Below are 27,149 nucleotides of genomic sequence, written 5' to 3'. Positions count from 1 at the left end.
TGTTCTCTTTAAAAAATTCAAAGATCAAAGTAAACATTGAGTTGGGTTCTTTTTGATACTTTTTTTCTCAAAATATATAATCTGGAATGTAAAATATGGTAATATCATTTGCTTTATTCAAGTCAGCTAAACTCAAAAATTTATCCAAGGATTACTGTGTCACTAGAGATTGAGTCTAGTACTTGAGAACACATTTATGACTTTTGTATTTCAGGGAGCATCAAATCAATTCTTTACAAATCACTGCTGTGTAATATATTTAGGGAAGTTATGTACTATGGATCTGCCAATTAACTTCATCAAAATGAAAAATGGGACGAAAGGAAATCCCCATGATTCAGTTTGGTTTTAAATGATCTGATTATAATTCATTCGCATTCATACATCACGATATGATTTTTGGCTTAGAAATCCATTGCATTTATTTCCCAAACATCCCGTATTAAAAAAGTGTGAGGGGAAACTTTCTAACCTATGTTAGGGAAGCGAGAAGGAAATCACAGTTATCATCACAAAGTGAAAGTTGAAGGGTTTTTTGTTATTGTTATTCTTTTTTGAATTGTTTTATTCTAAGACTGCAAAGCAAAGAGTAAAGGTATTCCTGTGTCCATCCTTCCTCCACCCCCAGTTCCATCTCTAGCTGGTTAAGGAGCTAGATCTTGGAGTCAGATCAATCAAGGACAGATTCAGGGACGTCACTTCCAGCTAGGTGGCCCTGGACAAGTTGCCAACCCTCTCTAAATCTCTCATCTTAAAAGTGGGGGCGGAGTTCCCGTGGTGGCACAGTGGTTAACGAATCCGACTAGTAACCATGAGGTTGCGGGTTCGGTCCCTGCGCTTGCTCAGTGGGTTAAGGATCCGGCATTGCTGTGAGATGTGGTGTAGGTTGCAGACGCGGCTCAGATCCCGTGTTGCTGTGGCTCTGGCGTAGGCCGGCAGCTATAGCTCCGATTCGACCCCTAGCCTGGGAGCGCGGGAGCGGCCCAAGAAATAGCAAAAAGACAAAAACAAAACAAAACAAAACAAAAAGTGGGGGCAACAAAAGGCCCCAGCTCCTAATGTTGTTGTGAGAAGTCAAGACGTTATGTAGTTAGTCTTTTTGTAAAGTGCCTGGCATACGGTATATATCCAGCAGGTATTAGCAAATGTTAATATTTATTTTAACATTAATAGTCATAATTGATATTATTATTCTTATATTTTGGCCAAGGCAATGTTTATCTGGGAAGGAAAATACCTGTTCCCTTTGATGTTCTATTTCCCAATCATGTTGAAAATTAAGATCAGAAGAAAACTCTACATTTCTCTGATTTCACCACTAAATAACTGGAGGTAATTAATGTTCCCTGCAAAGATTTTTAATTTTGGTATTTAACACCAGGGGAAAAAAGAAATCCTATTTACTTCCCGGATACAGATGCAAACAGAAATAAAACACAGCTGCTCTTATCGCTCCATGGGCACCATCTCTACTTGGTACCGAAAGAGATAATGAGCTTGCAGTATAATTTCATAGGGAGGTAACAAAATCAATTGCATTATCTCAAGTGTAAACACTGAAGGCCTTATCCCATTGCTGGTTAAGATGGGCTGTAACTGTGACAGCTGCTCACCCACCATTATAGATTATTGTAGATAAAAGAAAACATGGGCTAATAAATTACAGTTGGACAACGTAGGAGTGTAGATGGCCTTACAGCATGATATTCAAGAGACCAGCAATACAGTTGTTGAATGGAAAGTCAACACAAAGCAACCATGCACTCAAGTGAAGGCAGTGATGGATAAATAATTTGGTTCATTTTCCATTATTAAATGGTAAAGTCTTCACAGAAGCATGAATGCATCTGCAAAGCCTTTGGGCCAACTGAAATGCCATGTAATCTTACAAAATATTATTAACCATAAAAATAAAAGGCTAAGAAGAAGTTTAGCAGGCTGTCAGGATATGTTGTTTCCATAATCGTAATGACAATTTGATCCCTTTAAAGGGTGGTGATTAAAATAGAGAATATCTATTGTTGTTATAGAACTTCACCTTCATGTAAATGATTAAATTATAGACATTCGAGCCCATAAAGGAAAATCAATAGTTATGAACCTCTGTAACCATGAAATTTCAGAACCAGATAAATCTGCGTTATAAATTCAATACTGACACAACTGGAGTGACCTTGGATAACTTATTTAACTAAATCATCAAAGTTTGAACGCGGATAAATCAGAATAGTTATGAAGTTCAGGTAGGATCATTGTGAGTACTAAATAACATTATCATGCTAAAATGGTGCTTAGCATGTTGTAAACACTTGAGGATAAATAGTAAGAGGATTCCTTTCTGTTTCTCTTCTCACTCTTCTTTAAAGTTTTCACAAGTGTATATCCTTCTTTTCTCTCTGAAATAAGCTTTTTTAGCTTGATCCAGTTACTCTACAATTTATTCCATTTAGCTTGCAATATGCAAATTACTCTGGTTTCTATATATCTTAAATTAACCTGCATTTTTAACAACAATACTCTGTCCAAAAGGAAAGTCATTTGGAGTAAGTAACCCTTGGTTTCCTCTTATGCTGAGAAAATTAACAGAGTTAACCATTAAGCTGTTTAATCAATGGAAAATACCTAAAGTCTTTGCAGATTCACAAGTAGCAATGATCTGATGTAATTTCTTACTTGTTTTTTCTTGTTTCACTTCCTATCTTTCATTACTTTGTATTTTAAATAAAGCAACTCAATTCACGGTTGGCATCTAATAAGTGTTTGCTGGATCGGAGGGAAGCAATTAAATATTTAAATTATGACTATCGGCAATGGCTTCTCATATTCCTATGAAACACAACTGCAGTTAATTTCTTAGGAAAGGAAAAGGGTTAAAGTGATTACCTTATAAGAGGAGGCTGAACAATTTATAGCATCTTTTATTTAATTTAGGGTTTGAGTGTTAAAGGGCCCTTAGAGATGAAAATGCTCAATCTCCTTAATTTATAGAGGAGAATATGAAGGCCCTGAGTTTTAATGGCTGGGCTGCAAGAGGAATTCATTTCAATTTTTTGCGTTTGAGTCAGCTTCTAAAGGGACTTGCTCAAGGGCACTGGTTTTTTGAAAACTTCCATCTATTCTAGAGGCACTTACATATATCAAAAAATGTACAGGAAAATAAAGACCATGATTGAGAATGTCAGCTTTTGGGTCAGAGAGACCTGGTTGCAAATTCCTTTCCTGTCACTTACTAGTTACGTGACCTTGGACAGATTGTCCAATGTATTTATCAAGTTACCTAATTTCTCCATGCTTCGGTTTCCTTATCTCTAAAGAGGGGATGACAAACTCCTGTCCTCTTCAAAATGAAAATACCAAATCTTTATAGATCTATTATTGATGATAAATGTGACAAGGTATATAAAGGATTATCACCCAGCCAGGTGCATAGGAAAATTTACATGGTTAAAGTACACATTAACTCTTATTATAATATGAAGTGGGAGAAAAAGTTGAAGGGAAGTGATGCAGGCAAGGATAGTCCTATACCTTGCTCATAGTAGGTCACAAATTTGGCTCCAAGCTTCCTTAGAGCCAACATGGAGGAAGAAACATGATTGATTACATAGTTCACAGAGAACTTAGAAATACTGATTCTATACATCTGGCCAAACCAGTACCACCCTCCTCTACTCTCGTCTTTGTACAGTTTCTCTTTCTAGCAGATGCAGCAGGATAGGTCTTAGAGACTTATCAAGTTACAATAAGGCTGCCCCAGTCTGCCCAAGACTCAGCATTTCTCACAGAGCTGCCCAGCTTCTTGATAGCACCTGTAGGTGAGAACTCAGCTAAGTGTCTTCTGCTGAATACATGCCATTCTCAGGAAGGCCAAGATCGTAGAGGAGGCCAGGCATGAAGTTGGAGTCACATAGCTTCATTTCCTTCACTTACATCAGGCATACCTTCATTGCAGGAACCAGACTTTTTACATATTCACTCATTCTATATCACAATGAATAGGTGGTAAATGCTCCATAAATATTTGTGATTTGCAATAATAAATGAACATGTGAAGAGGAATTACTGGTATGGAAGCTCTCCTGTTTTGGGGTCTGGTTGTAACAGAACGATTACTTGAGGCAATGCGGATTTTTCACCCAACTCCAATGACAGCATTCAAGGCTTAAGTCTCAGTATGTTAAATGAAAAATAAAATCTCTATGTACTATTCTTCCCTGGGTACTGGTGGGCAATGACCTGTGTTATTAAATGTCAGAATGAAATAGAGCTGGTTTTCCCAAAAAAGGAGAGAAGTACGATTCTTGCCCTTCTGGGATCTTTCAGAATAAGTATTCTAATCAGTTACCTTGCAAGACACATTCATCATTATAACTCACATAAAGTCATGGCCAAAACTCATCTCCTCTCAAAATGATAGTATACACTTTGCTTGGGATATCACCTATAGAAGAAGTGTAGAAAGGTTATCCTACATAAATATATTCTTAAAATCTGCATTCTGAAATTATTGTAAAATGCCCTAAATTTTCTGTGGAAAATATTTAAAGTTGCTTATTTTAGATGATATTCTTTCTTTCCGTATTTTTGTTAGAAAGCCACTTCCTTTTCTCTGAATAACTATTCCCAAACCAATCTCCCTTGAGTCTCTCCTCACTTATCCAAGTTTATAAAATTGGATGAAAGATATATTGGCATTTATTCAATGTGGCATTTCTTTTTCTTGCTTGTTTTTTTACTTGAGGTACGATTAAATGTCTCACTCCAATTTAATTTACAAGCTAGGAATCCTATAAATGTTAAACTAAAAAATAAATTAAAAGGTTGTTTGAGATAACAGGGGCTCACATAGAGTTAGTTGACTTGTTTCCTTAACACTGCTTCTAAGCCTGGATTCAAAATGTAGAATAGGGCTTTATTTGACCAAAATAACATCTAGTAACCCTTTCCTTTTTCCAGCTCCTTCGCTTTTACCCTGTCTCAAGCCAACATGTCACTGAAGAATGAGCCAAGAGTCAACACCTCGGCACTGCGGAAAATCGCTGCTGACATGAGTAATTTGATAGAAAATCTGGACACGCGGGAGCTCCACTTTGAAGGAGAGGAGGTGGAGTATGATGTGTCTCCCAGCGATCCCAAGACACAGGAAGGTACAGACTGATGGTCTGAGTGAGGAGAAGAGAGTTTATCAAGGTTGCTTGGCAGAGCACAGACTTGAAACAACCACCTGCAAATGATGGATCCTGCTTGCTGATGTCACAACCCTGGGCTGGGATTCATTAGCTGTTTTCTTGTTGCAGCATGTTATGAGTCTTAAGAAAGATGCCTCTAACAGACAAGTTATGCTAATATCAATGTATTCTTGCAATAACTTGCTTTACTTATTTGTTTTTCTAGTGTATATCCCTTTCTCTGCTATTTATAAGACTCAAGGATTTAAGGAGCCTAGTATACAGACGTATCTCTCCGGCTGTCCAGTGAAAGTGCAAGTTCTGGAAGTGGAGCGCTTTACGTCCACAACAAGGGTCAGAACCTTTATGGATTCAACATATATTAGTCAATATGTGCAGACTAACACATCGACTTACATTTTCCTCCCGTCTAGCTATAACTATGTTTTCAGCTTTCATTTGTGTTTTTGTTGATCAGTTCTGAATCCTCATCACCTCTCAAGTTTTGGCATCTTTCTCATTTAGTCTTTATTCTCCTATGCTTCTTTCTCCATTCTGGGAAAAAAAAAAAAGATTTAAGGCAATTTTTAAGTTGCAAAAACTAAGTTTCAAAGTGCCTCTCCTAGTCCTACTCACTCCCCAATTTTCTGTTCAGTGTGGCCTCATGAGGCATTGCCATTCCACCTAGAATGTCAGATATAAGCCAAAGAAATTTTTAGCTTTCCTAATGCTTGTTTAGCAAGAAAATAATGGTGCTACCTGGGTCCTGGGGAAAAAAAAAAAAAAAAAAAAAAAAGCCGGAATGCTGCACTGACCAGTGCTATTGCCCAGAAGTATGGCTGAACAAATTCTGCTGGCATACCTTGCCTCTGACATGCTCTTAATACCTATTCACAGGTTTTCTCTTTGAGCTCTGGAAAGGCATTGGGAGTAGAATATGTTCATCAAGCAAAACTGTACCTCTTGAAGGGGACTGGACTAAGCCATTAGGGTTGCTGAGTGGCTCCTGCCTCAAGGGAAGTGTAGAGTAACTTTTTTACTAGGGGCAGGGTCTGCCTTCCCTTCCTCCTTGTTTTTTGGAGGGTGGCACAGGCTACCTGCGTCCTGATGGTTTTGCCTCATGCTCTGTCCTGACCGATCTGTTCTTATCCTGACTCCAAGCATAAGAACACAGCCACCTCCATGTCCAGCTTCCCTTCAGGTTCTTCCACATCTCCCCGAAACACCACTGAGCACAGCCTACCCAGAAGTGTCTCTAAGATGACATTTTCCTTCTTATTTTGCTTACCAGCTTTTAGATTGGGAAGTGATAACATGTGAGGATTAAGTGCACAGACTCCAGAGCCCGACCACATAGTTTAATTCCTGTCTTTGCATTGTGATCTCCAGCCAGTTACTTAACCTCTCTGTTTCTCAGTTCCCTCATCTAAATAATAGGTATAAAAGGGCGCACCTTTAGGATTGTTACAAGGATTTAATAATAATAACACATAGTATATAATTCAAGGATATTATATTGTGTATTATACAAGTATACAGTAAATAATACTGTGTACTATTATTACTAGGTATTTTCTAATGTTATTTATAAAGATAAATATTCAAACTACCAAACCAGGGACTTTTCTTTGCTCATATTCTTCTGTTAGGCAAATGAATTTAGTTTTATATAATTTTTCTTTTGGATCCCAATTTTTAAAACAAGGTATCATGTTATTTTCAAGTTTTGTTTTAAATCTTCGTCTGTGCAGGAAAACCAAGGAACCTACTTATGATTAATTTCACTAAGACACATGAACTGAACTCATGTAGTTTGTATGTGATTCCAGGTAAATACAATGACACTTTTCTGAATACATTTAAATAAAAACAACACTTTTCTGAATGCGTTCTAGTGCAAGCTCATGGCTAGGCACTTCTCTTTTCAGTCTCGTGACAACCCCAAGGGACAGATGGAGTCACTTGCCCTCCCAGGCAGGAAATCTCCCACTTTCCCCTCCAGCTCTGCCTCCCACCAGCCAGCACTCTGCCCCTCCAGGCTCCCTGCTTCTGTCGTCTGGCAGGGCCCAGGCAGTGGAGAGTCCAGCTAGGAGACCTGGGCCCCCCAGGGCTGGCTATGTGCCTCAACCAAAGGCACCCTCCCCCGTGCAGCCTCTGTACATGGCTCTCTCCTTCCCACTCCAGCACCTGGTCCTGCCTCTTCCCCTTCAGAACTAAGGATGCCTTCACGAGTCCCAGGTTACTGTCCTCTCACTGTGGTTTCCTCACCCTTATCACTCCTTCGTAGGCAGTCCCTTTATTGAAACTTCTTACACTGTTCCAGTTCTAAAGAATTCCAGTAATTCTGCTGGGACATTGTCTGACAGAACTGATGCTTGGCTGAGTCTTTATAGCTGGCAGGCTGCACCACAGGGTTTCCAAACCTTTAACATCTTCAAAAAGTTTGTGACAGGCTGTTTCCATTGGCCTATCCTGGCTTAGAATTGCTTAGAAGTTTAATGTCCAAAATTTTGGGTTTAAGTGCAAGAGAAAGAACTTGGCATTTGCAATGGTTTTTAAGTATTCAGCTTTCTTAGATTGGGAAATATAATCCTAAAATAGGTGGCAGCTTGCCTACATTGTATAATTTTTCTTATTTATTTGGCTTGTCTTAAACTGAGCATTTTGCACTTGAATGCAGAGTTTCTGGCCACTCTGAGTTTTCCTGCATCCTCCTCTGTGAAACATGATACAGGATGATGCCTATAATGAAAGGTGAAAAGACAGCATATAATAGACCCCAGAGCTGGGTTCTTTCAACTTCTGGTTATAGTACCTGTCATGGATCCTCACTGGATGCAAAGCAAATGCTAGATTTGAATATTTACCAGTGATATGTATGGATTCCAGACTTAAGAGCACAAATTGCATTGACTCTTGTCCTCATTTTTTATATACTACATCTACAGAGTGGTCATGCTTTAGAGTTTTGCAGAATATACCAAATATCAGCGATGAATGGTAGCAGACCAGGAATCACCCATAGGCTTGCTGACACCAAAGCCTGGATGACTAGCAAGGGAGGAAACATTTACTCTCTCCCCCCACCCCACCTCAAAACCTGTCAACACCTGTGGTACCTAAATCTCCCACAGGGGCCAGTGTCCACTCCCCTACCCCACCCCCACACAACATAGGACCTTCCTTCAAGATCTCCTGTCCCCCCATCCCCTGACACTTTCTGCTATATCAAAGCTTTTATCCCCCAGATCTGTTAGCTCTTCTGCTTGAAATAATTCACCAGCCACCAAGATATAGTTGCATTTTAATAAAAAAATATTTTAAATAGAAATTGATTTTAGGTTCATAGTGGGGGACTATATTTTGTGTGTAGGACGCTCTTTTGTTCTTTTCCCTCTAATCATCCTGTTCCTTCCTAGTCACTGGTGTTGCTTCAGGACAGGGAAAAGATTGTAGACAAGGATGGACCTTGCAAGGCGTTTCAGGAGAGGGCATTCATGTCATTTGTAAAGAGTAAAAGTGGGCTAAGATTGTGCTCTACCACGGAATCCATTTCCTCCAGCTCCCCCCTTGCCCCCTCCAATTGTCTGTTCACTGCTTGTACTTTTGGACAATCTCTTGGTAGCTAATTAGGGCTTTCATTCATTGTCTCTTTTACCGAGTTTCTTGTTTCAGAGGTTTGTGTATGTGTGTGTTTGTGTGTATTTGGAGTGATAAGATTTGTGGGAGTTTGTCTCTTTGGTGTGATTCAGAGTTTGTCTTATGTACAAGATGAATATTTGATAGAATATTATTTCTATAATTGGGTGTTTTTGAAACCATTTTGCTCAAGTACTTACACAAAATAAATGCACTGGGTTGTAAGGTACTTCCATGTTACTTATTAATTATTGTTCATTGATTTTGGAATTTTTATCGTTATCTCAAATACAAACCATTTTTATTTATCACTGTAGGTACCAAGCATCAATCTTTACACCATTGAATTAACACATGGGGAATTTAAATGGCAAGTTAAGAGGAAGTTCAAGCACTTCCAAGAATTTCACAGAGAGTTGCTCAAGTACAAAGCCTTTATCCGAATCCCCATTCCTACCAGAAGGTAACTGTTTCAGGACTAATTATAAAGTTATCCTGGTATGCGAGTTGGGTGGAAAGAATATTTTGTTCATCTATTGGCTAACTAGTCCATTGTTGATGGATATTGTTTATTAGATAGGCTGTTCTAAAAATAAGCCATCTTGGAGTTCCTATGGTGGCACAGTGGTAACGAACCTGACTAGTATCCATGAGGACACGGGTTCGATCCCTGGCCTTGCTCAGTGGGTTAAAGATCCAGTGTTGCTGTGAGCTGTGGTGTGGGTTGCAGACACGGCTCAGAACTCACGGGGCTGTGGCTGTGGTATAGGCCAGCGGCTACAGCTCTGATTCGACCCCTAGCCTGGGAACTTCTATATGCTGCAAGTGCAGCCCTAAAAAGAAAAAAAAAAAAAGCCATCTCATCAAAGATGTTATGAGAGTCATAGTTTGAAGGATAAGCTAATAAATGTTTGCACTGTGTGTGTGTTTTAGACACACATTTAGAAGACAGAATGTCAAAGAAGAGCCTCGAGAGATGCCCAGTTTGCCCCGTTCATCTGAAAACATGATCCGAGAAGAGCAGTTCTTTGGTAGAAGGGTGAGTCCTTTCACTCTTCTGCTGCTTTGAACGTACCTTCACAGCACACTATAAACATGGCATCTGCTGAGGGGTGGGGTGTGTCTGGATGCACCTTATCTCTCTCGCTTATCCATCACCCAGGCAGGTTTAGCTTCTTCAGAACTAGTTAGGCAATCCTTCTTCCCCAAGCTGCGCTGACCCTGGGGAGGTTGCCTTTCCCCAGAAGAGGTAGAGTTCTATGTCAGGAGTGACTTTGGGAGGAAGCTGCCCTCCCTGCAGAACCCCCTGGAGTTCATTGTGAGTCAAGATTGAGTTCATCCTTGAGGGCCTTGAGATCTATCCTTTTAAAATAATCTACTTCCATACATTTGTTTCAGAATTTGTGGAGGCTTGTCCTAAATGTATGGTCTCATGTCCAGGCTATATTGGGGCAGTTAGGGTCTGAGTGGAGTAGGACAGAGTACAGACACATACGACAGGAAGATAGAGACCTCACGAGCAGGACACTCTGCTTCGGTCTTCAGGGGGTAGAAGGTTAATTTATTTTATTTTTTACCAGAAAATTAACAAGTAAATGTCGGTTCTGTTTTGTAATCTGAAACTTCCATGTTCTGAAAGGGGTGTATTCAGGGTTCCTCGTCCAGTAATAGCATTAACAAATAATTGAAATAGTTTACAGAAGTTAAAATGGAACAAAGATCACATCATTGTTACTGTTTATGTTTTTCTTTAAGTATGATGACATCTCTAATCTTAAATATTCACATTACAGAAACAACTGGAGGATTACTTAACAAAGTTACTAAAAATGCCTATGTATAGAAACTATCATGCAACAGTAAGTACTATTCAGTTATTTAAATTTTGATGTAATTTATAAAATTGTAAAGTGTTGCCTAAATTTTAGATCATTTTATTACCTACAAATACTTGTATCCACTTCTGCATTATTCCTCAGGTTAAACTAAATGAAATGAATACAAAATTGATTTGACAGCAAGAATCTGGTTTATGGGGATACTATTTTAAAAATACCAAATATAACTTATTATGTCTGTAACAATACATGTAAATGAATTTGAAATGCTACTACAGGCTAGATTATCTGGAATTGAATCTCCTTCTTTCCTCAGGCTTCCAGAATAATGCCAAAAAGCATTTGTATTGCTGAATAAAAAACATTGAGTAATAGGTGATGAAAACAGTAGATTGCAATGGAAAAAAATATAAAAAACAATGTATATATGTATATGACTGAGTCACTTTGCTGTACAGCAGAAATTGGCACAACACTGTAAATCAACTATACTTTAATTAAAAATTTAAAATAAAAACAGTTGAGCAGAGCTGAATACCCAGAGATTATCAGGGGCATACTTAAGATTGCCATCTGATTGGCCCATGATGGCTATAAAAGGGCTGTCTTTTCAAGTGAAATTGAGAAGCATGGGAAAAGCTCAGGAGAGAAAACGCTCTTGAGAGTTCAGAGAAAAGAGAGGAGAGGTGGTAGGGCTTAGAAGTATCTGTAGAGGCTAAGTTTGGGAGACAGATAGCTGGCAAGCAGGAGGCAGTGGGCTTTGCAGAAGAAATCAATGAGCTCTGCCCTCTTAGAGGCCCTCGAAATAGGGAAGGGGGTGTTTTTAAAGGGTCAGCCTTCAATTATCTAAAGTTTCAGATAACTGAGAGTGCACTGGGTTATTATATTTTGTGCCTGTGTTTGTTTGTATAAACTGCACTGCTGTGGAGGTTGAACATGGGTATATGGTATGTGTGCAGAACCTCAGAACAGGTGCAGTTAGGATTCAGCCTCTAGTTTAGGGAATGGCATTAGGTAAACACATGAACAGAAAGAGGGAAGCCCTCTGGTTATTTAGGAGAGGAAGCAAGAGTGCCTTGACTCCTGGGAGTTTCTGGGGGGTTTCACTTCCCTATTGCTGCCTGCCAATGTGTTATTTGGAGGCTGGGTGTGGACCAGCTATTCCCCTTTACACACAAATGACCCTGGGGCTCAGCCACAGTACACCTTCTGCAGCCACTTACACTGTGACTTAAACAAGCTTCTGTGGTTTCATAATCCTAGAGAAGAGTTTTCCCAGTAAGACCAGCAATTTGAGTCCAGAGAATCTCAAGAGAAGGCTAATGGAAGGATTTCTTCCTTTCTAGGACTCAGGAATGTGCGTCTTTGAAAGACCACAACAAATAAAGCTATTGCTTCTAGTATTATGAAATCAGACATGGCTGTTTTCTTCAATAGAGAATTATTTAAATCTGTAGTAGTACCAGTATGCAATAATTTTCCATTCGTTTGACTTTTCTGCCTGCCTATGACTTGACTTTAATATTTCCTTTGGCTCTTGAATAGTACTTGCTGAGTCTTTCTATGTACTTTACTATGTTTTGGGGTCTAATGTTGATTTTAAAACTTTTACAGTTTTTCAAAATGTTCACTTTAATTTCTTTTCCAATCAACCTTTTAAAAAGATTTTAAAAGATTTCCAAAATCTTTTAAAAGTTCAGCCATATTGTATTTAGACATTCCAAAGTGTCTTCTAGACATTTCTGCTGGAAGGGGAAGCCTGGTTACAACTGACTATGTTATTTCTCATTTTTAATGGCTACTTATTCTCCCCAACAGCAGAATTCTCCAGAATGCTTCAAGAAAAGGATACAATTTGATCTGTCTTAATTCTCTATCATTATTTTCCTCTCATACTAATTATAATCTGGTCCAGAGATTAGATTTGCAGGCCTCTGCCTCTCATATTTGTGAAACTAGATTGGCACCTATGTGTTTCCTTTGATAATTGAGACATATGTTAAAAACTTCTGTCTGCAAAAAGCATATTAAAAGTTATTTTTACATAATCACATATAATTAATGTATATTTTTGTATGTGTAAAACAAGCCCCCAGTAATTTCTGGTGTCTGTTATTCCCCCAGGGCTTGTTTCTTGTCCCTTGGCAAGGGCACGCCTTGCTTCCTGTTTCTCTAACATTTAAATGTGTTTTTCATAAGTTCCTTTGAAAACAAAAAAGATACTGCTTAGTACATTATTCAGAGATCTGTAAGTCCAATGAAATATTGTCAGACTAAATTGATCATTGAATTCTTATTCCTGAGAATCACCTGCCCAAATGAGGACTGGAATTCTTTGTCATTTTTTTTTTTTTTTAGGGCTGCCCCTGCTGCATAAGGAGGTTCCCAGGCTAGGGGTCAAATTGGAGCTAGAGCTGATGGCCTATGCAACAACCATAGCAATGACAGATCCAAGCTGCATCTGTGACCTACAACACAGCTCACAGCAATGCTGGATCCTTAACCCACTGAGTGAGGCCAGGGATCCAACCTGTGTCCTCATGGATACTAGTCAGATTCATTTCTGCTGAGCCACGACAGGAAACTCCAGGACTGGAATTCTTATCATTGAAGATGCATTGAGAAGTTTAATACAATCTTTGTTAAATTTCAAATGATATTATTTAGGTTTGTTTCAAAATTGGCTTTACCACATTTGTTTTCATTTCCAAATCTGTACTAGAACATAACATTGCCAAAGATTTTTTTCTGTATAAAAGGACTAGCTCTTTCTTCACAATTCTCTTTAATAAACCATTAGAAATATAAATTTTATCTTAACACAACTTTAAATTTTCTCCATTGCCAATGTGTACCTTTTTATTTAGATGAAGTTCTTTTGCTTTTTTTTTTTGTTGTTGCTTTTTTTTTAGGGCCACACCTGCAGTATATGGAGGTTCCCAGGCTAGGGACCAAATCAGAGCTACAGCTGCTGGCCTACACCACAGCCATAGCAACACAGAATCTGAGCTGCATCTGCGACCTAAATCACAGCTCACGGCAATGCCAGATCCTCAACCCACTGAGCGAGGCCAGGGATCAAACCTCGTGTTTCCTAGTCAGATTCATTTCCACTGTGCCACAGTGAGAACTCCTAAATGAAATTCTTTAGATTTAGCAATTTTGCTATGACATCCTGAAGTTATGATTTCTGAATTATTTCAAAGAATATTTCTGTTGTCAACTATTTGATAAGAGCTGTGTGAATAAGAAAATATCCAGGTATTAGATAAGTGGTTTCCCTGATTTTTGCTTTTTATTTCCTGTTTTACCATTCAGAGTCTCTGACTTTGCATAAATTAGTTACGCCTCTGTAGTAGTTTCTTCCAGTGTAAACTAGGATTAGTGTTTTCTCTCTGCTCCCTAGCGATAAAACGAGAAGTTGTGGCTTAGGATTTTAAGGCATTTTGGATTCTGTGGCTTAAAGTCTGTAGTATCACTTCTAATAACCTATGCATTTCTACATTTTCCATTTAGAAAGCATTTCCACAAATCAGATTTAAAAAATGTATGGTACCGAATCACCATGTTTTGTACAAGAAATAAAATATAAAGACCTTAACTTTCAAAATCCTTATAAAATGCACTATGTGAAGATACATTTTATTTGAGGATTTCAAAGATATTTAAATCTTTTTGAATTTTAAAGATTTCCTCAAAGAACCTTAAGAAAGAAAATCAAGCATTTAATTCGACCTCACAAGTACTGACAACTTTTGAGAGATGTGTAATTTTTCTTACAAAGTTAATATTAGATAATCCCAATCACACATACAAAACTTCAAGGGAAAGTTGTTATGTTTCATTTTATTAATCTCATTTTCAAGCCCAGATCAGATGCCATTTCCTCTGTGATGTCATATTAGCTAGGAAGAAGTCACCTTCTCTTTATAACTATAACTCTGTAACTCCTTTGGCTCTTCCCACAGAACTTGGCTGATGTGGAGTGTTTTCCATGTCTGGTCTCCTCTCTGCCTCCTAAAGCCAGGAGCATTTTTTTTTTTTGCCTTTGATTTTCTATTAAGGTCGATATTGCCATGGTCTACTGCTGTTGGCAGATCTCTCCATGACTTCTTCAGCATTTTGTCTCTACATCTTAGTGCACACATCACTTTCTTGGCTGTGTTTTAACTGCTCCTAATGTGTACTCTTTCACGGCAGTACCACTGTTATTGATCTGTAGGAGTACCCCAGATTGTTTATAAATGGAAGTACCTAATAGTGTTTTTTTGAATGCAAAAATTTCTCCCTCTCTCTCTCTCTTTTTTTTTTTTTCATTCTAAAGTATGGTTTTTTTGGCCTCTTTTTAGACAGAGTTCCTTGACATAAGCCAGCTGTCTTTCATCCATGATTTGGGACCAAAGGGCATGTAAGTTTCATGTTGGGTTTCTGAGAAGTGAGAAAACTTGATGGGCATTAACAATTGATGTATGCCAAGGTGATGGAACTCGCCTGTCTTCACTTAGCCGCTTTTCTTCCCAACAGAGTTAGAGCACCTGCAAGGCCTATTTATATAAGACAGAGTATCTTGCTGCATTAAACAAGAGTGGCAACTGCTCCACCCTCCTCCCCATGTGCTCAGCTCAGATTTCCTCTAACCCACAGCAGGGGTATTTAACAGAGGTGGCAAATATAATGTGTGGGAGAAGGCATTAAAAATCAAATATACAAGATCCTTTTTTTCAATCATAAAAGCTGTGTATCACTCATTTTAATGACTGAAAAATCATACTGTGTGAAATGTATGTTAGTATAACAGGATTTAAATTTACTTAATGATTATTATTTTCCTTCACAATATGAGAGCCTGACATTAGAAAGAGCTTAACTTCAGTAGTTGTTTTAATTTTTTTGTTGGGTTAGCCATTATTATTGTTCGTTCTTTTCACATCTTTCAAAACCAAGATATTTCTCTTTCCAAAGTAATAGCTTTACTCTGTGTTTAGTGTGGCTTGGTTCTAGAACTGTAGGTGAAGAGATGCAGAAATACCCTGGAATCTGTGGGTGGGCACCTCAACAGCAGCTGAAACTTCTCTGCGCAGACATTTGGCAATGTTTGGCATAATGACTGGAGGGAATCCTCAGCACTTAGAGCTAGAAGCTGGGATGCTTAAGGTCCTGCAGTGTGTGCAGCAGAATTATGCTGCCCCCAGAGCCAACACAGGTCTATATCTGTTTTTAAAGATTAGCTGTGGAGTTCTTGTCATGGCTCAGTGAAAACGAATCTGACTAGGATCCATGAGGATGCAGGTTCGATCCCTAGCCTCGCTCAGTGGGCTAAGGATCCGGCGTTGCCATGAGCTGTAGTGTAAATTGTAGATGGGGCTCGGATCTGGCGTTGGTATGGCTGTGGTGTTGGCAGCAGCTGTAGCTCCAATTCGACCCTGACCCTGGGAACTTGCATATGCCACAAACACGGCCCTAAACCCCCCTCCCCCCGCAAAAAAAAGATTAGCTGCTACGGGGACTCAGCCTAGTAAACATGAAGGAGGAAGGAGTGGAGTGGGGCATGTGAGAATGAAACAGTTTATTTAGTCCCAAGTTGTGAGGCTGTATCAGCTAAGTGTGAGTTGGAAGTTTGAAGATGATGGGTTAACTTGATGTCTCTTTCAGAGAAGGTATGATAATGAAAAGATCTGGAGGACACAGAATACCAGGCCTGAATTGCTGTGGTCAGGGAAGAGCCTGCTACCGGTGGTCAAAAAGGTAGGACTTAAGAGTTTTGTTTTAATAAATTAGATATTTAGGGAATTTTTATATGCTAGTTTTTAATTATAAATCTTCGAAAGTCATGACACAGAAAATTTTAAATTAGTTTAGGTTCTAAATTTCAGCATCCATTTAAACACTCTACTCAAACTTGAACTTATAGGCAGCATGTGCAAATTTATGCATTAAATACATAAAAAAAGCAGTGGGCCATAGGATTAAAAAAAAAAAAACAACTGGTCAGCCAAAGAATATATAGAGTGGCCAATAACACAAGTAAATATGCTCAATATCATTAGTCATTAGGGAAATATAAATCAAAACCACAATGATACACAACTTCACACCCACTAGGATGGCTATAATTAAAAATAAAAAAAAGATGGACAATAGCAAGTATTGACAAGGATGGAGAGAAACTGGAGCCCTCATATATTGCTGGTACAAATGTCAAATAGTGTGGCCACTTTGGAAAACAATGTGGCAATTCCTCAAATGTTAAACATAGAGTTAACCACATCCCCTGGCAAATCCACTTCTAACTACTTCCAAAGAGTATTGAAAAAAAAATCTATATTAAAACTTATACGTGAATGTTCATAACAGCATTATTCAGAATAGACAAAATGTAGAAATAACTCTGATGTCCATTGATTGATGAATGGTTAAGCAAAATGTATATATCTACATGGTGGAATATTATTTGACTATAAAAAAGGAATGAAGAATACTAAGGAGTATGGAGAGTCTTTCTGGAAAATGTCTGGGATTAGATGGCCATGACTGTTGCACAAATTCATGAATATACTAAAAACCATTAAATTGTACATTTTAAAGATGAATTTTATGGTTTGTGAATTAGTCTGAATAAAATTTTTAAAATTTTAATAAAAAAAGGAAGTACTGATACATGTTATATCATGAATGAACCTTGAAAACATTGCACTTAGTGAAAAAAATACAGAATCAAAAGGTCACATATATAATTCCATTCATATGAAATGTCCTGAATAAACAAATCTGTAGAGACAGAGTAGATGGGTGGTTTCCAGGGGCTACGGGAGGAGGGGAATAGGGAGTTACTACTAGGGTGTGGGCTTTCTTTATGGGTGATGGAAATATCCTGGAATTAGATATTAATGATGATGATGCACAAATTTACAAATATACTGAACTAAAATATATTAAAACCCCACTAAACTATACATTAAGAATAAAAAAAAAAAAGATTGGTCAGAGTTCAGGGATAATTTTAGATCTGTGTTTGCGAGAATATATATTATGGTGAGTGTGACATAGACAGAGAACTTTAATTTATATTCTATGCCCTATCCAGCTAAAGACTCCCCATGGAGCAGTGTTCTTACCTGGTTCTTATTTCTCAAACATTTATCACAATAGTTTGAACATAGTAGACAATAGCTATTTGTCACAATGATAATTTACTGGGATTTTGAAAATGATTAAGAAATATGTTATTTCTCTAACCTTGAGAAAGATACATGAACTCAGATATAAATATGAAATTGAGCTCTATGTGTGCTAAAAATATATAAACTTAAAACTAGGATCTATCTTTAAACATATTTCAGATACACTACCAGCAAAGAGTACTGTTAAGTTGGGCTTTTGTTTTTTGGGTGTTGAAAGGCTAGGAGACATTATAAGAAAAAGATCAAGAGATTATGCCAGAGAAAATTGAAAACTTCTGTTCTACAAAAACCTTTTTTTTTTTTTTACTAAAATAAAAAGATAAATAAAAGACTAGAAAAAAATTATTTTCAAATAGACTAATTAACTTACATAAATGTCCCCAGAAGCTTAGGGTTTAAGTAATAGCACAAGAAATCCAGAAATTCTCACTTGAGGTACCTTCCCACCTCTCCCACCCCCATTTGTACACAACCCTGGGAGACACTAAATGCCAACCTGAAGGAGCAATGGAGTGAGCCAGCCTGCTCCTGCCCTTGCTCCCTGTCCCATGCCATGCCTCTCTAGGAGGCAGGGCTTCCCAGGCCATAGGACCCTGCTGAAGATTCCTCCTGCTTACTTCTCCCCAGTCATCAACTTTGCCTAAGGTTACTGCTGAGTGCCAAGCGTGGATTTGAAGACTGCAAGCACCTGCATGTCTTCACCTGACTGAAGACTTGCTCTGGGCTGCCTGAGCAGAGTGGGCTGGAAGTGTTCGCAGCCCCTAAGAGCAGCCCTCAACCAACAGCTGGCAGGAGTCAACTAAGAGCCATCTTCGATGGCCCCTTCTTGCTCTTCCTTCCTTTCCTTCCCTCCCTGGCTCCCTAAGAAATCCCTTTACAAACTTATGTCCCTGTCTCAGAGGTGCCTTCTGGAGCAACCCAAGAAATGGAAACCTTCGTTTGGTCCATTCAGTCATGTATTGAGTGCCTAATGTTTGCCAGGCTGTGTTCTAGCTGCTGTGAGAACATTGGTGAGCAAGACAATGTCCCTGCCCTCACGGAACATTATTGGAGGGGAACGCAGGCAATGGAGAAGCTGACATGCAATGTGAATGACATCAATGTAGGTGGTGATCAGAGCTTTGAAGGCAGTGGGATAGTGAGGGGTGTGAGGACCGCAGAGGGTGACTTCAGCTACAGAAGCCAAGGAACTGACCTTTGGTTGTATCTTCTATGAGAAAGGGCAGCTGAAAAGATGGGGAGAGGGGAGACTTTGTTATGGAATGGAAATGTACCTCCCCCACTTTTTAAATTTTGGATTAAATCAGACTTCAACCAGGACAATCTAAAAAGATATGATCCTCCCTGGAATGAAATGTGTCATCATTTTAAATTGGGTAAATCTTTCCATGAAGATTGAAGCCTCGGTTCCATATAAATGAGTCACATTCGTGGGATATAAAATATCAGTACCAAATAAAGATGATACGATGTAGCTGACAAAATTCATTTAGAAAGTTTCCCACAGTAGAAAGCTATTGGTTTCTAAATAGCAGTTACTTTTTTTATTTTTTATTTTTCCCACTGTACAGCAAGGGGATCAAGTTATCCTTACATGTATACATTACAATTACATTTTTTTCCCCACCTTTTTTCTGTTGCAACATGAGTGTCTGGACATAGTTCTCAATGCTATTCAGCAGGATCTCCTTATAAATCTATTCTAAGTTGTGTTTGATAAACCCAAGCTCCCGATCCCTCCCACTCCCTCCCCCTCCCATCAGGCAGCCAAGTCTTTTCTCCAAGTCTATGATTTTCTTTTCTGAGGAGATGTTCATTTGTGCTGGATATTAGATTCCAGTTATGAGTGATATCATATGGTATTTGTCTTTGTCTTTCTGGCTCATTTCACTCAGTATGAGATTCTCTACTTCCATCCATGTTGCTGCAAATGGCATTATGTCATCCTTTTTTATGGCTGAGTAGTATTCCATTGTGTATATATACCACCTCTTCCGAATCCAATCATCTGTTGATGGACATTTGGGTTGTTTCCACGTCCTGGCTATTGTGAATAGTGCTGCAATGAACATGCGGGTGCATGTGTCTCTTTTAAGGAGAGTTTTGTCCGGATAGATGCCCAAGAGTGGGATTGCGGGGTCATATGGAAGTTCTATGTATAGATTTCTCAGGTGTCTCCAAACTGTTCTCCATAGTGGCTGTACCAGTTGACATTCCCACCAGCAGTGCAGGAGGGTTCCCTTTTCTCCACAGCCCCTCCAGCACTTGTTATTTGTGGATTTATTAATGATGGCCATTCTGACTGGTGTGAGGTGGTATCTTATGGTAGTTTTGATTTGCATTTCTCTTATAATCAGCGATGTTGAGCATTTTTTCATGTGTTTGCTGGCCATCTGTATATCTTCTTTGGAGAAATGTCTGTTCAGGTCTTTTGCCCATTTTTCCATTGCTTGATTGGCTTTTTTGCTGTTGGGTTGTATAAGTTGTTTATATATTCTAGAGATTAAGCCCTTGTCGGTTGCATCATTTGAAACTATTTTCTCCCATTCTGAAAGTTGTCTTTTTGTTTTCTTTTTGGTTTCCTTTGCTGTGCAAAAGCTTTTCAGTTTGATGAGGTCCCATGGGTTTATTTTTGCTCTAATTTCTATTGCTTTGGGAGACTGACCTGAGAAAATATTCATGATGTTGATGTCAGAGAGTGTTTTGCCTATGTTTTCTTCTAGGAGTTTGATGGTGTCCTGTTGTATATTTAAGTCTTTCAGCCATTTGGAGTTTATTTTTGTGCATGGTGTGAGGGTGTGTTCTAGTTTCATTGCTTTGCATACAGCTGTCCAGGTTTCCCAGCAATGCTTGCTGAATAGACTTTCCTTTTCCCATTTGATGTTCCTGCCTCCCTTGTCAAAGATTAATTGACCATAGGTGTCAGGGTTTATTTCCGGATTCTCTATTCTGTTCCATTGGTCTGTCTGTCTGTTTTGATACCAGTACCACACTGTTTTGATGACTGTGGCTTTGTAGTATTTCTTGAAGTCTGGGAGGGTTATGCCTCCTGCTTGGTTTTTGTTTCTCAGGATTGCTTTGGCAATTCTGGGTCTTTTGTTGTTGCATATAAATGTTTGGATTGTTTGTTCTAGTTCTGTGAAAAATGTCATGGGTAATTTGATAGGGATTGCATTGAATCTGTAGATTGCTTTGGGTAGTATGGCCATTTTTACAATATTGATTTTTCCAATCCAGGAGCATGGAATATCTTTCCATTTCTTTACATCTTCTTTGATTTCTTTGATTAAAGTTTTATACTTCTCGGCACATAGGTCCTTTACCTCTTTGGTCAGGTGTATTCCGAGGTATTTGATTTTGTGAGGTACAATTTTAAAAGGTATCGTATTTTTGTGTTCCTTTTCTAATATTTCATTGCTGGTATACAGAAATGCAACTGACTTCTGAATGTTAATCTTATATCCTGTAAATAGCAGTTACTTTTAAGGGCAACACTCAGTCATAACTCTATTTTTTATTTTCGTGTCCATAAAAACCATTCTGATCACTTTATAATTCTATACTGACAAACTGACATAAGGCAAACAAGACAATCAAACTTTCAATCAAGTCTCATGATGATCTTATCTCAGACACAAGTGTAAAGGAAAAAGACAGCAAACACAGCAAACATTTCTTCCCTCAATTGAAACATCTGCTTAAATAGCACATCCTATTGATGGGCTGGATGGTAAGTTCCTTATCTCAAATAATGTCTTAATATGAAAGAGGTAGTGTTTAAGAAATAAGTTTAGCAGTTACTTTACTGAACTGGCAGCTATACAATAATTATAACTTTTAGACAGTGACCATGTCTAAATGATTTCATTTACTCTCTTGGAGCCACTTGTGCAGCCATTATTTAGGCGAGACAGTTGCTTTGCTTGAAGACTTGCTCTGGGCCCTGGAAAGGTACCAGTGGATATGGCATATATTCCCTGCTCTAAAAGATCTCACTTTCTAGTGGAGGAAAGACAATAAACACAAGACAAATAAATACTTCCAGATAGTGATAAATGCTATGAAAAAGCTAAGCAGGATGGAATAGGGGGTGGCTGAGAGCCTGGGATAGCCTCTCTGTGGAGGAATGTTTAAGCAAAGGATTGATTGACAGGAGGAACTGCCTATGTGAGGATCTGAAGAAATAATTTCTAGGTAAGGAATAGCAAATATGGAAGCCCAAAGAACAAGCTTAGCAAGTCTTAGGACCAGCAAGACCAATGTGATGGGAGAGACTAATAGGATATGAGGCTGAGAAGGCCATGTCTAGCTCAGATGGGTCTATCTGTGTTTTAATGATGCGGCAAGTATTATTAGCACAGGTGGAAAGCATCTTGTTAAAATAGACCATGACGTCACCTGATTTAGAACAAGAGCATTCATAGAAGCTTACATTTATTGGTACCAGGCAGTATGCTGAGCAATGTCAGTGAGCCATCTTAGAGACCTTCAGAAACACTATGAGCTGGGCATTACTGTCATCCTCATTTTCTGGATTAGACCTCAGGTTTGGTTATCCAAGCTCATACAAGCAGCGAGTGGTAGAACCAGACAGAATTGGAGCCCAGGAAAGCTGACGTCAAGGCAGACACTTAGTCCCTGTGCAGCAGGTCTTGATGCCCAAAAGGTTGCTTGATAGATTCCTTTCTTGATGCATATCCTTCTGTTAAAGAAAAAAAAAAACATATTGACAAGAGAAAGGAAAGAAACCTGAAGAGTTTTAATGAATGGCATCATTAAGAAGAGTTATAAATAAAGGCCAGGAGTCAATTCACCTGATAGCTAATGGCTGTTACAGAGAACAACACATCATTGTCAAAACAGAAACCATCATCTCCTGCCTTCAGCAGTCACTGAACAGTCCTATGTTTCCAGTCTGCCAGGTCTTAGAAGGGCAAGGGAAGAAGCTTTCATATAAGACACATTGTTGATGGAGCCCCAGGTTGAGCAGTGCCTTGGTCCGACGCTACACTCAGCCCTCTGATTTCTGTTGCTGACCAAGGCTGTTTGTAGCCTCTGTGAGAGAAAAGTTCCCATTCCTGCCAGATGTTGCAGCGTACATCGGCATCTCTCTCAGCTGGTGTTCTGCTGCAGGAGGGTATTTCTGCACAGTGGTACCTCTGGTCTATTCCTGAGGGCTTGTTTTGCAGTACTTAGCCTTGGCGGTTATGCCAAGAGCCTGTGCTTGTTGGTTTTGTTAGCCCCTCGTCCTCCCACTCTGTTGTCTCTGGTTTGGAGCTCTGGCCAGAGCTGGCTCTGATGCCATTTAGGTACCCTTGACTTCTAGGCAGGCAAGTTCCCAAGTCTGGTATGCTTGACTTTCTTTCATAGTTTGGCAAACCTGCCAGCTGTGGTTTTTAAAGCCTGTGTCTCCTTCCCGGTCAGCACCATGGCACATAGGTGTTAGGAGCCTGTGCCCTGCTTTCTGCTCTCTAGCTTACTAAAAAAGTCAAGCCTTGACAAGGTACTGCAGGTAAAGAAGGACCTTTAACTGATACGTGATCCATCTACTCTCTCTTAACCTTGACTGATGTTTATCAACAGGCAGCTGCATGTCCCTGTCTCATAACTCAGCCCCATCAGAATGATCGAGTTACCATTTGACATCATGGCCTTGGCATTCATATGGAGCAGTGTTATGAGAGTTCTTATAAAACATGTAATTTTTGCATTTGCTGAAAATTATTGAAAATGTTTTCCATTATTACTATCAGTTGCCTTAGGTTAGGTTCCAAGTGAGAAACTTTCTTTGAAATTTTTTGGTTTTTTGGTGGGAGACCTCTTTATTTCTTTATTCATTTGATAAGAAAAATCAGGAAGCCCAAACCTACATCGATGTTCCATCAGTATAATTTTATTAGTGTTGTGGTTAGGTTATTTCTTTCTGTGACCTTGATGTTTTTCCTTTTATTAACCATATCACATGTATGTCCTTAACTGTGTTATCCTAATCCATCCCACCCCCTTTTATTGGAAAGTATACAGCCTATAAAAAAAATGAAATAAATGAAACTATGGAAATCAATGGAAATTTGTCTTCATTAAATCCCAAATTAGCCACTAAAATGTAATATCATTAGCAATTTAAGTAACGATTTATCATAGATTTCTTATCAATGCTAAGTTCCCATGTTACAATATTACTTAATTTTTGATCAGGTGTTCTGACCTTACCTATTTCATAATGTGCTTTATGTTGCCTAACATGGGATGTAATACTCCCATTGTTACTTAATTTAGTTATCTACCAAATCATTCCATAACTACACAGTTGAAGGTAAATATGTTAGCTGAAACGTGACAAATTTCCATTTGTTTTCACTTTAAATCAACACTTCCCCTTCTCTCTTGCTCTTTCCATTGTCAGTATCACGCCTATCATATGTGTCCTTACTACTCAATGGATGGTCTTGACCTCAGCATCCCCTTTGAGTCTGCTGGAATGCAGACTCTCAGGCCCTGCCCCAGACCTACAAATCAGAAACTGCATTTTAACAAGATTCCCAGGTGATGCGTATTTACCATGAAGTGTGAGAAGCACTGTTCTCTGTTATTGCAGCAACTTGCTAACCTGATACGGTGCATCCCTCCTTATCCCTCATCCCTTTCTAAAACACGGTTCCCATGATTTATTGTCCCATCACCTTGCCAGAGCATGAGAGCTCCCTCATGTAATAAGCACCTGGATGTCTTCATTAAAAACACAGATTGTTAGGCCTTTTTGAATGGATCTGTGATGGGGCCTGGGAATCTATTTTTTTAACAAGCACTTCAAGAGATTCTAGTGATCAGGCAAATTTTTTTTTTTTTTTTTTTTTTTTTTTAAGAGCTGCACCCACAGCATTTGGAAGTTCCCAGGCTAGGGGTCCACAGGCTGTGCCACAGCCACAGCAACATCAATACCAGATCCAAGATTCATCTGCTGTATCTTCGACCTACATCACAGCTCTCAGCAACGCCGGATCCTTAACCCACTCAGTGGGGAGAGGGATTGAACCTGCCTCCTCATGATTACTGGTCAGATTTGTTTCCTCTGAGCAATGATGGAACTCCAGTCAGGCAAATTTAGAAAACACTGGTTCCATGATATAAAATCAGCCTCCTTGGCATGGCCTTCGTATCCTCCTCAGTGTGGCCTTTGCCCGTTCCCCCCATCTACCCTCATCTGTCTGTTTTCCCTTACTACACTCCCTGAAACTTTGGCCTTCCAAACTTTCTCCCGAGATAGGTAGCATCCTCAACTCTTAGCACCTTTGCTAACTCTCCCCTTTGTGAGGGGGGTACACCTTGACCAACCCCCTAGTCTCTACCTGATGGGTTCCTCCCTGGCCTCACTCAGACACCAGCTCTTTGAGCAAATGCCACCAGCTCATTCTCTTAGTCAGAGCTAAGGACTGCCTCCTCCTTACACACATGACTTTTTGCTCTTTTCTTCTAGCACCTGTCCAGTACAGCCTAGAATTTTCCTTGTGCCCCACTAGCCTAAGAAGCTCCTTTGAGAACTTCACCCAAACTCGTGGTTTATCACTGTACTTTTTCATCACGAAGCTCTTACACATATGTTGAATTGAATGCAGATGTGCTTTTGAGAGATCATGTTCCACTGAACATCACTTATTAATGGTCCTTAAAGCCACAAATAATTTGAAATGAACAATGGAATATTATAAAGTACTGCATGCTTACTGTAGGTGTTTTAAAGGGGGGATTTTACTTACGGAGAGATTTATTTGCCTCTTTTATGGTGGTTTATTTGACCAACACCAACCCAGTTCACTTTGCCAACAGTTGTGCTGCTGCATCTTATGAGCCCTGCCTACTATTATTGGCTTTCTTTCAGGCTTTGCTATTAGTGTGGTTTGTTGTTTGTTTTTACCCTGCCCACAGCTTGTGGAAATTCTTGGCCAGGGATCAATCCAAGCCTCTTCAGTGACAATATGAGATCCTTAACCTGCTTCACCACCAGGGAACTCTCCATTAGTGTTTAAAGAGATATTGAATTGTCTTGAATTGCTTGATGCCAGTACCTCTCAGAAAAAAGTAATAGAAAGATATTTTTATTATTTTATTCTTTCATAGTGAGTTTTATTAAAAAATAAATCCCTTGTGTAGAAAATAAAATTATGTCTGCTGTCTGCTAGAATGTTTAATTCAGACTTGTCTGTTGGTTCATTTCATTTCAGTAAATTCAGTGCAACTCAAAAAAATATTTATTTCCTTCTTGCAGGTGGTTGATAGTGAAAGATTCCTTTTTACTGTATATGAAACCAGACAGTGGTGCTATTGCCTTCGTCCTGCTGGTAGATAAAGAATTCAAAATTAAGGTGGGGAAGAAGGAGACAGAGACAAAATATGGACTACGAATTGATAATCTTTCAAGGTAGAAATTGCAAGTATTTTTTAAATTACACTGAAAAACAGAGTTTTTCTTCCAACCTTAAGTGAAGAAGAATGTGAAATAATTTAGATGTTAGAAATTGTGGAATTCATCCTCAGTCAAAAGTAATGAAACTGCTTTTCTTTATGTTCATTTTTAAGAGTAGAATATCCTATGTTCAAGTCAGAAGAAATGATCCCATGTGTTACTGTGTGCCTGTTTTAACGAAATATATGCCTATCTTAGCAAAATCGATTACTCAATAATACCGATTTACTGAACAGATGAGTGATAATTTGTAGTTTTAAAAAGTAAAATTTTACTTTACAACCTGATATCCTTTAATTAACAAACATGTAAAAAGTTACGTGATTTACAAAAATTCTGTTTACACACAGATTTTTAAGAAAGATACCCTGAAGGAAAAAAAAATTAGGAGTTCCCGTTGTGGCTCTGCAGTTAATGAACCTTACCAATATCCATAAGGACACAGGTTCGATCCCTGGCCTTGCTCAGTGGGTTAAGGAACCTGCGTTACCTTGAGCTGTGGTGTAGGTCGCTGACACGGCTTGAATCTGGCATTGCTGTGGCTGTGGCATAGGCTGATGGCTACAGCTCCAATTGGACCCTTAGCCTGGGAACCTCCATATGCCTCGGGTGAGGCCCCAAAGGGACAAAAGAGAAAAAAAAAGAAATATACCTTGAGGGATATTGGAGTGTATATTTTCGATATTTCTGATAAATATGTTTCTTTCTGGAAGGTTGTAGTTATACAATATAATGTTTGTATTTCTCTATGTATCTATACATTTGTTCCTATAAAGTTTAGCCTCATACACATATATATATATATATATATATATATATATATATATATATTTCTCTCTTTATACATACTGACATTAAA

At 38.8% G+C, this 27,149-nt stretch overlaps 1 protein-coding gene across 32 annotated transcripts in view; it reads left to right on the top strand.

The window, feature by feature from the left end:
• Window positions 1-27,149, top strand: part of PLD1 (phospholipase D1) — a 224,320-nt gene that overhangs the window by 77,931 nt on the left and 119,240 nt on the right. For 22 of the 32 annotated variants that reach the window (XR_014822370.1, XR_014822368.1, XR_014822369.1 and 19 more), the window contains 8 exon segments: window positions 4,957-5,147; window positions 5,395-5,522; window positions 9,125-9,270; window positions 9,741-9,846; window positions 10,601-10,666; window positions 14,995-15,053; window positions 16,298-16,390; window positions 26,093-26,245. Coding sequence is in view for 24 of the 32 variants with exons in the window: in XM_013990128.3 (XP_013845582.1) it covers window positions 4,988-5,147; window positions 5,395-5,522; window positions 9,125-9,270; window positions 9,741-9,846; window positions 10,601-10,666; window positions 14,995-15,053; window positions 16,298-16,390; window positions 26,093-26,245 (911 nt within the window). In the remaining 8 variants the exon portion in view is untranslated. 32 annotated transcript variants of the gene reach the window in all.

This window comes from Sus scrofa, chromosome 13, assembly GCF_054392235.1.
Source record: "Sus scrofa isolate SSC_HxYL_T2T_F1_AM1 chromosome 13, Sscrofa_HxYL_maternal_Yorkshire_Landrace_v2.0, whole genome shotgun sequence".
Classification (NCBI taxonomy): domain Eukaryota; kingdom Metazoa; phylum Chordata; class Mammalia; order Artiodactyla; family Suidae; genus Sus; species Sus scrofa.
This window is presented reverse-complemented; position numbering and strand designations above follow the sequence as displayed.